The 13,249-nt window shown below is 43.8% G+C and overlaps 1 protein-coding gene across 2 annotated transcripts in view; it reads right to left on the reverse strand.

Moving 5' to 3' along the window:
- The window catches only part of ZFC3H1 (zinc finger C3H1-type containing), a 74,352-nt gene that overhangs the window by 17,654 nt on the left and 43,449 nt on the right, over positions 1-13,249 (reverse strand). For both annotated transcript variants that reach the window (XM_040409930.1, XM_040409940.1), the window contains exons 16-22: positions 12,418-12,527; positions 11,071-11,202; positions 9,738-9,859; positions 5,866-5,967; positions 4,994-5,107; positions 4,706-4,889; positions 1,656-1,842 (exon numbers count right to left, since the gene is read on the reverse strand). In XM_040409930.1, the coding sequence (XP_040265864.1) occupies positions 1,656-1,842; positions 4,706-4,889; positions 4,994-5,107; positions 5,866-5,967; positions 9,738-9,859; positions 11,071-11,202; positions 12,418-12,527 (951 nt within the window). The remainder of the gene's footprint in view (positions 1-1,655; positions 1,843-4,705; positions 4,890-4,993; positions 5,108-5,865; positions 5,968-9,737; positions 9,860-11,070; positions 11,203-12,417; positions 12,528-13,249) is intronic.

The following is a 13,249-nucleotide window of genomic DNA, read 5'->3' on the forward strand; positions in this document are numbered from 1 at the left end:
ATAGAAAATGATATACAATCACTAGTACAGAAAACACAGTGAAACCGCATACATCTCAGCGCAGTCTTAAAACATACCTATTACAAATCTTTTTAATTTGTACAAAGTTTACTTAAAAGCGGAGCTGCCATCTCTCCCGACAGGTCTAACTACTTGCATTCCACATGTAATAATTCTGAAGCAGCTTTTCTTACAAAGTTATGTTGTGCTATTCCCACGAGAGGTTTATGAATGAATTGCCAGCAGTCTGCAATAAATCGTCTATCTGGGTGCTACCAGTATGGAGGTGTGCAGAGTCTGACACTGTTAGCACTGACTGGATAGCGTCACACTGGTGAAGGGACAACCCGCTCTCCAAACTGAAACATCCAGATGGACCGCTATTGCAGACAGAAGGCAATTCATAAACTTCTAGTAGGAATAATAAGTGAATGGAACACTAGCCATAAGACATGTTTCAGGAATTTTTGTTTAACAGAAAATGCAAATATTTACTAAAGCAGACATGACAGGAGATGGGACAAATCCTTCAACATATACGGTAAGACTCATAGGGGAGGACAACCTTCATGAGAACGGCACACACAAAAACATGTCTGGAAACTGGCCTACAGTGTATCAGAGGTGGCTAAAGGCACCCGACAGGAACAGGGCTGATGTATTTTAGTCTAAAACAGTGCAGACTATTAAACACATTTCCTATCACAATTTGTTCCATTAATGCTGGTTATTTGTGGTGTCCTTCATGTCTTGTGCCATCACCCCTATTGATCGTAGGCTTGTATACAGCTTCTGTCATGTCATGAAGCTGCTGACAGTTCTTGTGCTGATATCAGGCAGCTCTCTGTAGTACGCAATGTACCTGAAGATTGGTTTTACCTGCTACACCCTTCAGCACTTGGTGGCCCCTTTTGCCGTTTGCATTGTATACCATTTTGGGGCTGAGCCGTTTATTTCCAGTGCACAATAAAGGCCCTGGAAGGGATATATAGTAAAAGCAGCACACTATATTAAGTGGGTGCAAATCCGGCGAAGACCACCGTCCAAGGTCCAAAACGATATGTGAAGAAAAGTACGGTAGCACTCCAACGTAGCACATAAAACTGTGATTTATTCAACCCAGCGTCAGCACTGTTTCAACTGCTTATTGCAGCCTTTCTCAAGCCATGGCTTGAGAAAGACTGCAATAAGCAGTTGAAACATTGCTTACGCTGGGTTGAATAAATCACATTTTTATGTGCTACCGTACTTTTCTTCACATACATGCACACGCATAGAATATATATATATATATATTATACATACACACACTGTGTAGGAGTAGGGTGCCAGTAAAACAAAGTCTGGGGGCTACATGGAGAGGACACCTGTTCACACAGTGGCAGGCAGTAGTAACATGCTGAAAATGATCAGGATTCCTGGAGCAATTTTGAGAAGGCAGGACATGGAGGAAAAAAAAGGACACAGCCTCCTAATGCATCTGTATGTAGTGCAGTCTGTCTACTGTGCCTCACTTGTTACTCTCAGGGCCAGTTCAAATTTAAAATATATATAATATATATATATATATATATATATATATATATATATATATATATATATATATATATATATATATATATAACACATATTAAATAAAATTATTAAATACTCACTGTCCACCACGTCTGATAGGAAGGGGCATACTCTACAGCAGTTTCACACATTTCTTGGATTTCTTCTCTAGTTCCTCTTTGGGAGAATAATTTGAGGTAGTGGCTCCAAATCTCAGGATTGTCTCTGTTATGCTCCAGTGCACGGGATAAAACATTCAACGCTGAATCCAAACACTCTGAAGAAGTCCTGCAAGTAAAGGCAAAATACTGATTTATTTATCGATCAGACCCTTCATGGCTATTGAACTAGGTGCATTTGTTCTGTGGTCAAATTTAATATTCACCGGTAGGTTTTCTAAACTTTGCAGAAACAATTCTTTTCAAAAAGTAATAAAAAAATAAAAATAAAAAATGCCATAGACCATGGCCAAGTTAATCTTCCTTTACACAAGCAGAAAACTGAATTCAAGCTGTGAAGGATCCGTCATATGACGGACACCCACAATACGAAAGGACCTCAGTGCCTTATACTTGGGTCTCTGAGGTTCTGTCCAGTTCAGCAATTTACCAGAGAAAATAACGCTGCGTGAAGCGCCAATTCTTTCCCATCAAATGTGATGCAATCTGCAACTTAACGTAAAAAAAACAAAAATCAAACCTGTTTGGCGTTATCTGACTGAGACATGTCTGCAAAACATTTCTAAAATAAAGTTTAAAAAAAAGCCCTGGCAAAGGACATATATTGAACACTGTTTTAGCAGGTTTGCAAATTAAGGCTGCAGATATCTTCTCTTGGGAAAAGGCAGTGACTTTTGGCTGTATCCAGTGTTACTGATAAAGTCAATCAGATAAGAACAAAGCGCAAACTTTCAAACCTAATAAATAACACAAATGTTCTAAGAAAAAACTGCTGCGTCATCTTTGGAAAAATAACAAATCTTTAATATTAAGCTGAATGGTTTCCATTAGGTGCAGGACTGCTCCGATAATGGGCATTTGGCCCTGGAGATGTTTTTTTGCATTAGCCTGTGTCTGCATATACAGGATATTCTCCACAAACCACTACAATCCCCTAGATCAGCTGAGAGATGTATACCCAGGTCCAAGCAGGTCTAGTTTTACACTATTCCAGAACCATCTAAAAGCAGACCCGGTGACACAGCCACTCCGGTTCAGAATGGGATGTGTTTTTTCTTTTTACTTTACATTCAAATATGTACTGCATATTAAAGAGGACCTTTCACCGATCCTGACATTGTGAACTAAGTATCATGACATATACAGCGGCGCCCAGGGATCTCACTGCACTTACTATTATCCCTGGGCGCCGCTCCGTTCTCCAGTTATGTCCTCCGGTATGTTCGGGGACTTGGTTATAGTAGGCGGAGACTTAGGGGACTTGGTTATAGTAGGCGGAGTCTTCCCTTGTTCTGCTGGGCGTCTCCTTCTCCTAGGCTGAAGCGCTGGCCAATCGCAGCGCAGAGCTCACAGCCTGGGAGGTTTTTTTCTCCCCGAACATACCGGAGGACATAACGGGAGAATGGAGCGGCGCCCAGGGATAATAGTGCAGTGAGCCAAACAGATCCGTCCTTACACATAATGTAAGCCAATGGGGACGGACACGTTTTATCTGACACAATTGAGAACGGATCCATCCTCCATTGACTTTCAATTGTGTTCAAGACGGATCCGTCATGGCTATAGAAGTCATAATACAACTGAATCCGTTCATGACGGATGCATGCGGTTGTATTATTGTAACTGAAGCGTTTTTACAGATCCATAACGGATCTGCAAATACATAAATACATAAAAGGATTTGCAAAGAACCCAGAATAAAACAATCCATCACACATTCTAATACAGAAGTGGGGACAATCCCTGCATACCTTGACCCTCCGACCACTCCATGTCTACTTATAGTGCAAGTAAACCTGAAAACTACTTTAACTCTTTCATTGGCAAATATATAAGATTAAAGTGGTTTTCCAGGACTCCTATTCCTCACGAATGGGTCATCAATATCTGGTTAGACAGCCGACACCCCTGACGATCAGCTGTTTGAAGAGGTCGTGGCACTCCGGTGAGCACTGCAGCTGTGCTTAGTACTACAGCTGAGGCCCATTCATTTGAATTGGACTGACCTGCAATTAGGTCATGTGACCAATGAACAGGACGTCACTAGTCTAGGAAGAGGCTGTGGCACTCATAGGAGCATCCTGACCTCTCAAACAGCTGTTCGGCTGGGGTGAGGGGGGTTCGACTATACCGCTATGGCATGGTTTGAAGGTGTTAATCTTAAATCCCACATAATCTGTCACTTGTTTCTAGAACAGAATTGTTGGAAGAGTTAAGTCAGTTTATAATTTTATATTTTGAGTAGGATATTTTTTTGCCTCGGCCACTTTAAGGCAGGGTGAAATCAGCTTGCCGTTTCCTTCATTGAAACCCCTGGTAGAGAACTCACTGCTAAACCCCATAAACACAATATGCTTATCTGTAGTGTTGAGCGAACTTGTGTTTTAAGTTCGGCGTCTAAAGTTCGGGTTATCGAAGTATCCCGTTATGGATTCCGCTACCACGGACCATAACGGAATTTAGAATCCATAACGGGATACTTCGATAACCTGAACTCGAACTTTAGACGCCAAACTTAAAAACACAAGTTCGCTCAACACTACTTATCTGGATAAAACTTTTACTCTGGACTTTCTTCCTGAAGTTTTAAAAATGTATAAACAGTTCAATCTAGGGCTAGGCTAATCTGGCACACACTAGGTTTCAATGACACCTAGATTACAGGAATTGTACTGGATCTGTCTATCTATAGAGAGATCCCATGTGATTGTGCGTTTGCTAATAGCAGAAGCAGGCTAGCTCCGTTTTTAGCACTGGTGCCTTGCAACGCTGGGGTCCTAGGTTTGAATTGAACAAGGACAACATCTGCATGGATTTTGTATGTTCTTCCTATGTTTACGTGGGTTCCTCCAGGTACTTCGGTTTCCTCCAATACTCCAAAGACATACTGATACGGAACGGCTAGAATAACAAATACGCATTACAGACAAGATTGCCAAAATCGCAAAATATACAGACAAAAAGCTACCTACCCCTCATTTTGGTTTAAGCATTTGTATGTTAGCTTGATCCATAGCTGTATATCTAAAGGGTTTTCATTCACACTAGCTTCCAGGTTGGAAATGTCATCTGTATCACTTGTGAAATATCTAATGTCTTCTGAAGTAACAACAGCATCATGAATGGGAACCTTGGTCTTGGTCTGTGGAAGACGTGCTGTAAAGAGTAATAACCATTCACACACCAATAAACAGATCAAAGAGCAACCGTTCCAGCAATGTTCTTTACAGCATCATATACATGCAATCCCTTAGGCTTACCACAGTTTATTGCTTTCGAAGAGTCATCTTCATCACTGCTGCTACTCGCCAACGGCTTTTTCCAATACATGGGCTTCCATTTTCGCTTCTCTTTATAGGTAGTGTGGGGGGGTGCTGTGAGATCGAAAAACTACAGTTTGAGGGAACGTTACAGAAACCACAATGCATTACCAAATCTGTAACCCATCAACTTATATTGGGGTCTGCATTACCCATCGTGTAATGGGAGAAACTGGGCTGGCTATTCTTCCAGTCAAGAACAGAATCGGTGATGGATGCCCCCGATAGAGCATCTGAAAGAATCCATGCTTGCATTTTTATATCTTTTGAAACCCTTATAATTCTGTCACCTATTTGATGGAGAATAACAGGCAAGGGTACTTAAAATATCTATATTTTAATGTGGTTTGAGTATTTTAAGTACTCTTGCCTGTTATTCTCCATCAAATAGGTGACAGAATTATAAGTGTTTCAAAAGATATAAAAATGCAAGCATGGATTCTTTCAGATGCTCTATCGGGGGCATCCATCACAGATTCTGTTCTTGACTGGAAGAATAGCCAGCCCAGTTTCTCCCATCACACAATGGGTAATGCAGACCCCAATATAAGTTGATGGGTTACAGATCTGTTGATGCAACCCCTTAAGAAAATGAAAACACCTCCACAATCAGCTCATGAGCATTTTTCCTGCAGCGGCTTCCAAAGATGAAATTTAATATTAATGTCAGAGTCCTATATAACCAGCTCAGCGCATTACTCTGAATCAAAGGGAGCCCAGGGCAGGGGTCCCCTAGGAGATCCACATGTCCAATGGTTACCTTGCTGAAACAACCATTAACACATCAAGGCAAGAGTTTGAAGCGTACTCACTGTGATGAAGGCTTTCATTGACATGACTAACAAGGAGGACAGACATCAGATCCATGGACATGTGATCCCGTTTCACACCAAAGAGTTTGTCAACATATTTTTCTGGGGGGAGGGGAAATAAAACAAATAAATAAATGATAACCCATCATACATGTGTTCAAAATCAACACTTGTGTAAAAGACGGGCCTACTGTCCCTTCAAGTCTGCTAGACGGAAGAGAGGACTGGGCATGATGGAAAGCCAAACATGCATTGCAAGCAGGCAGATCAGACTCCTATGTTTAGGAAATTCTGGAAAAACCAACACGTGGAAACCACAGGCTACTGCCTTTTTGCCATCCACATCTGTCACAAAGCACCGTCTTCTACTGTAGGCTTGAGGTCATGTAGGGATAATATTGTGCCAGAAAACATTACACTTTATTGCAATACAGGTACGGCAAGTGACTATTCTTCTATTACCACCTAGTTCTGCTGTGTGGCAAAGTATGTCACTGTTACAATAATTGCGTAATTAGAAATTAATGTATTGTCAAAAATTATGCTTCGCTGTTAAACTGTTTTAAAGGAGTTCTGTCATCAGATATGTTGTAATACAACCACCTCACTTGAGACGTGCGCTTGACAAGTGTTGAAAGGCATGGGTCTTGTCCCATCTTCCTAGGTGCCTGCATTAGTCAGAAAACTGATGTTTTATAAATGTGCAAAAAGCACCTAAGAGCAACCAGGGCAGTGCCATTGGTACCTTGTTGGTCCCAGAGGCTCCACTCACTGCCCCTGCCTGACAGGGGCAGCTAGTGAAGATGATCACGTCTGGCCCTAAAGTCCCTTTAATTCCTTTGTAAGAAAAGCTACATAGCTGTAACTCAACATCATTCTTGGCACTTCCTGTAAAACCCTTTCCTCTTCATTGGGGGACACAATAGCTGCTGCCACTAGGAGGTGGACACTAAGCAGTTAAAAGTGTTCCCACAGGGACTAAGGTAAATCAGGGTGTTCCAGAGCAGGAGAAACAATTAGAGCAGAACGAATCCGAAACGAACAGCGCAGATAACTCCGAGTATAACCCAAGGAAGCCAATGGAGAAGTAAATTGCTAAGAGGGTGGGTGCTGTTTCTTGAAAGAGGAAAGGATTTTTTTTTTTTACAAAAATCCATTTTTCTCACCCATCACTGGAGGACACAGAGACCTTGGTATGTTTCAAAGCATTGTCCAGGGTGGGATAAATGTGTGACCCATGGCTGAGTCAGCTTAAGCACAGGTATGCACCTTAGGCCTCATGCACACGGCCGTCCATTTTTTGCGGTCCGCAAAAAACGGAAGCCGCCCGTGTGCCTTCCGCAATTTGCGGAACGAAACGGGCGGCCCATTGTAGACATACCTATTCTTGTCCGCAATTTTATTGCGGGGCCTCGGAATGGAGCAACGGATGCGGACAGCACACGGAGTGCTGTCCGCATCTTTTGCGGCCTCATTGAAGTTAATGGGTCTGCACCCGAGCAGCAAAAACTGCGGCTCGGATGCGGACCCGAAAAACGGTTGTGTGCATGAGGCCTTAAAGGGGTTTTCTAGGCTTTTAATATTGATGACCTATCAGGATAAGTCATCAATATCAGATCGGCATGGGTCCAACACCCGTCCCCACTGCCGATCAGCTGTATGTAGAGCAGGTATGCGCCATGTGCGCTTGCCGTCTCCTGTCTCTCTTCCCGCTCGAGATGGCACGCGCACACACCTAATCGGCAAGTTGCCGGGTGTCGGACCCCTGCTGATCCTGAGGATAGGTCATCAATATTAAAAGTCTGGAAAAACCCTTTAAGGAATATGGTCTAGAATACAGTCTGAGACCCAGTATCAAATCCGCCTGAAGGAAGGCAGAGAAAACATCATGGGAGAGCAGTGCACTTGTTTGCACCATTTGAAAATGGACTTCCACATCCTGTGGTAGACACAGGAATAAGCAGCTTTCCTAGCTTTTAGCTAGAACAGTGGCTTCAACAGCCATGCTGTTAAAAATTCTTCTTTTTATTTTTTTCCTTCTTTAAACAAGGTTTTTGGTGCAGCATCGCTCCACTATTACCGTCCCCTTTTTGTCTGACTGAGTCTCACATAGCAGGTAGTGGTAACACAGGGGAAGTCGGGTGCACTGAATGGAGCAGCCCTGCACCGAAAACAATACATGCATAATAATACACTGCTCAAAAAATTAAAGGGAACACAAAAATAACACATCCTAGATCTGAATTAATTAAATATTCTTCTGAAATACTTTGTTCTTTACATAGTTGAATGTGCTGACAACAAAATCACACAAAAATTAAAAAATGGAAATCAAATTTTTCAACCCATGGAGGTCTGGATTTGGAGTCACACTCAAAATTAAAGTGGAAAAACACACTACAGGCTGATCCATCTTTGATGTAATGTCCTTAAAACAAGTCAAAATGAGGCTCAGTAGTGTGTGTGGCCTCCACGTGCCTGTATGACCTCCCTACAACGCCTGTGCATGCTCCTGATGAGGTGGCGGACGGTCTCCTGAGGGATCTCTTCCCAGACCTGGACTAAAGCATCTGCCAACTCCTGGACAGTCTGTGGTGCAACGTGACGTTGGTGGATAGAGCGAGACATGATGTCCCAGATGTGCTCAATTGGATTCAGGTCTGGGGAACGGGCGGGCCAGTCCATAGCATCAATGCCTTCGTCTTGCAGGAACTGCTGACACACTCCAGCCACATGAGGTCTAGCATTGTCTTGCATTAGGAGGAACCCAGGGCCAACCGCACCAGCATATGGTCTCACAAGGGGTCTGAGGATGTCATCTCGGTACCTAATGGCAGTCAGGCTACCTCTGGCGAGCACATGGAGGGCTGTGTGGCCCTCCAAAGAAATGCCACCCCACACCATTACTGACCCAATGCCAAACCGGTCATGCTGGAGGATGTTGCAGGCAGCAGAACGTTCTCCACGGCGTCTCAAGACTCTGTCACGTCTGTCACATGTGCTCAGTGTGAACCTGCTTTCATCTGTGAAGAGCACAGGGCGCCAGTGGCGAATTTGCCAATATTGGTGTTCTCTGGAAAATGCCAAACATCCTGCACGGTGTTGGGCTGTAAGCACAACCCCCACCTGTGGACGTCGGGCCCTCATATCACCCTCATGGAGTCTGTTTCTGACCGTTTGAGCAGACACATGCACATTTGTGGCCTGCTGGAGGTCATTTTGCAGGGCTCTGGCAGTACTCCTCCTGTTCCTCCTTGCACAAAGGTGGAGGTAGCGGTCATGCTGCTGGGTTGTTGCCCTCTTACGGCCTCCTCCACGTCTCCTGATGTACTGGCCTGTCTCCTGGTAGCGCCTCCATGCTCTGGACACTACGCTGACAGACACAGCAAACCTTCTTGCCACAGCTCGCATTGATGTGCCATCCTGGATAAGCTGCACTACCTGAGCCACTTGTGTGGGTTGTAGACTCAGTCTCATGCTACCACTAGAGTGAAAGCACCGCCAGCATTCAAAAGTGACCAAAACATCAGCCAGGAAGCATAGGAACTGAGAAGTGATCTGTGGTCACCACCTGCAGAACCACTCCTTTATTGGGGGTGTCTTGCTAATTGCCTATAATTGCCACCTGTTGTCTATCCCATTTTCACAACGGCATGTGAAATTGATTGTCACTCAGTGTTGCTTCCTAAGTGGACAGTTTGATTTCACAGAAGTGTGATTGACTTGGAGTTACATTGTGTTTAAGTGTTCCCTTTATTTTTTTGAGCAGTGTATAAAGCAGCATTTACCTGGATTACAAGTCAAGGTGTTCACAAGAAAGGTATGGTTAGGTTTTGGGGTCACTGGCCTACAGAACAGTATGGTTATTTTACCTGCTGCAGCTGTAATTTCTTCATCTGTGCTGATCTCAGAACATCCAATAAGGTCCAAATTGTAAGACAAAATATCTTGAAATAGTTTCTTCCTGCTTAGTGTACAATCACGCATGTGCTGCCTAGAGAATAAAGCATAAGACATTAATGGCTATCTGCATCACTGTCACCAGTAACATAAACCTGTCACTATGTTCATGTTACTCGAGTAAGCAGGAGTTAGGGACAGGCTGGTCACCTGTGCTATGGCTGCTCTCACGGAGGTGCTTTCAGCTGTCACTTTTGTGATGGCAGTCAGTATAATTATAGTGCAGACATGTTGAGCCCCACAGCACACGCCAGCACTGCCAGGGAGGGGAGTCTGATGAGGCTTGTTGTCCCCATCCTCCTGATAAGTGACCGGTTTCTTTCCTATACACGACAGGAAAGAAACCTGCCAATAATAGTCTGCATGCAGGCGAGGGTGCGGCCAGGTGAACCTCAGACCATTGCGTGCTGTGGAATTCGACTATTAAAGTATTGACTGGCATCACAGAAATAACAGACCGCTGAACCCAGCACGGCTTCACTACACTATGCTGCCCTCAGGGAGGGCAGGATAGTACAGGTAATAGGTCCCCTTTAAAGGGCATAATTTATCAAAGACAGGCATTTTTATATCTCCTTTGCCACCAGAGGATGCGCCTCATTTATGACTAGGCACAAGCCTCTTCATAAATTAGGCGCAATCCAGTCTGTGCTGCTAGATTGAAATCTACTTCAGTCCCTAGCTGGAGTAGATTTCAAATCATCATTTAAGGCAGGGATGCTCAACCTGCGGCGCTCCAGCTGTTGCAAAACTACAACTCCCAGCATGCTCGGAAAGCCTATAGCTATCTGCCTACAGCCGAGCATGATAGAAGAAGTTGAAGTTTTACAACAGCTGGAGGGCCGCAGGTTGAGCATCCCTGATTTAAGGCATTAGTGCAAATGATAGGCAGAGCTGGTTGCCCTGCCCACACCCCTCGACTGTACTCCGTGGCAAGGGTTAAGTTTAAAAGCGTTGTTTACCTAGGTGAACAGGAGGACAAAATGAGGGAGTGCAACTTTTTTTTATGCCACTTTTGGGCATAGGTGGTCATAATAAATGACCCCCTAAATGTTTTAAAGGAGTTGTCTAGCCAATAAATAATAGCAATACTTCCCTTCAGCGCCCTTTCAGATACTCCCCAGATCTCCACTGGTCTGATTCCTGGTCCCTCTCAACACATAGGAAGTGTCAGCTCAGCAATCACTGGCATGGCCGCAGTGAATTTTCCAATAAGTAAAGAAATGGTATGCTTTTACTACTTACCACTGGCAGTCATCGTCATTACATGTGCCCGTAAGATCAAATCGACAAAAGAAAGTTTTGGGTTCGATCATGTTGCTGTAAGAAACAGAGCTAAGCAGCAGTTTTTCTTTCGTACGAAAATATGGACTAAACCTGTAAAATATGAAAAAGAAAAAAAAAATTAATCCTCGCAATGCAGGATATAGGGTTCATAGAAGTTTCAGATTCTACAGCACGTAGTACACTTCAGACAGAAGCATCAGTATGCTCTTCGTGGCTAAGCTAGCAGTCATGTATCTGGAATGCCCCCATGGCTGTGATCAAGACCATAATATCTATCAATACTATAAACAAGTAGACAACACATACAGGACTTACATGAAAGTATAGTGACGCGAGGCCATCTAGTGAGCAAGTATGGTAAAAACTGCATTTGCTTCAGACACATCTAAGAAGATCTACTGAAAATCTATGTGTATTATAAATGTAGGGGGCATGTACAAAAAAGATGAACTTCTGCCAAATCCACCAATACCAGCAGGACTGACCAACCCTCTAAATGTGTATGGTGGTTTCCCAAGACTCCTCCAAAGACAGATTTCAGGGGAAAGAAGGATCAGGCAAGTTGTATTTCAGAATGACCGATGCTTAATCCTCAAACACCTTTGGTAGCAGCCTATACCCTTCTTCCCCTTGAGAACACACGCATGCTCGGCTGAGCTTCAGACTACCAATAGCAAGGATCGACAATCTCCACCACGTCAGTTATCCTGAAACTGCAACTCCCACCATCCTCCTTTCACTTCCACAGGAGTTCAAAAAACAGACAAGTGTGCATGCTGGCAGTTGTAGTGTCACAGCAGCTCAAATGCCAAAGGCATGGCTACCTATACCGGGGTACATAAATTATTTGCTATCAATAGGGAAGTTTTGATTGGTTGGCATTGGTAGGGGTCTGGGTGTTGAGACCCCCCACCAACTGTTGAAACAAAGGGACAAAAGATCTCACTCAAGCACTGTGCCCCGTCAGCAGCGACTGGTTCTCCTTAGTGAAGGCAGGGTTAGGCGATGGTGGACTTAAATACTTCTATGAGTCCATATTCAGTGCGCATTCAGTCTATCAATGCGCATTGCACCCGCACGGAAAAAACTGAACGCAATCGCAGACAAAACTGACTGAACTTGCTTGCAAAATGGTGCGAGTTTCACTGAACAGATCCGGACCTAATCAGTCACGCTCGTGTGAAAGAGGCCTAAGGGGTGCTTTCTGCACTCTGACCACCATCAAATAAAGCTTTTGACATTTTAAACATTTTCTGAAACAGGTACTATTCTGACTCCTATGCGACTACAACTATTTTTTCTTACCTATAAGATTTAAAAACCAGAAGAGGACTGCGATATGGACCAAACGGAAGCGGTCTTACATCAGTCTGCTTTGTCTGCATGGCAAACAAATCCACATCCACAGGTATTTCCTGCAAGAAACAAAAGTAGTAACTGAAAACCAAGTTATTAGGCTAGTTTCACACTAGCGCTAGGGGTCCGGACGATTCTCAGCATATTTGCAAAGGTGCGGGCAGATCTCTGCCAGTCCCTATTTGTGGAGCCAGGCAGAGAGGTTCAAGCAAAGCAGAGAGATCCAGCAGGCAGTTTACTGCCAGAACAGCCAGCCGGATCCCTAGCACTAGTGTGAAACTAGTCTTATAAAAGGATCTGTCTCCTACAGCGGAAAAAACAAAAAGGGAACCATTTAACAAAATTAACAAATTTCCCAGAAAGGTTGAAAGAGCGTCGAAAACCCCATAGAAATGGATGGACAGGGTATCATGCAAGTGTGGTCACTGCTTCATTCACCCCTATGGGACATAAGGAAATAACCAAGCCAGTGCTCGGCTAATTTCATAACTCCCATAGAAATGAATGGAGGGTGGCCGTGCATCCGTACAGTGTCCCGTTCTAGAGATAGAAGTGGGACTTGGAGGTAAGACCCACACCTGACATTGGTGCCATATCCTAGCGATGAGGTGAGAGAACCCCTTTCATGTCCTTTCCTGAGATGGCTAGTAGGTTCAGTTAATATTTATACTAAAACAGTAATCTTCTGATTTCCTAGAGATGTAAAAAAATGTGCACGCTATTTAATGTGACCATGTGGGTGCCGTGTGTTTCTGTAAAGCTGTCATGTATGGTACTCATG

This window comes from Bufo bufo, chromosome 1, assembly GCF_905171765.1.
Source record: "Bufo bufo chromosome 1, aBufBuf1.1, whole genome shotgun sequence".
NCBI classification, from domain to species: Eukaryota; Metazoa; Chordata; class Amphibia; order Anura; family Bufonidae; genus Bufo; species Bufo bufo.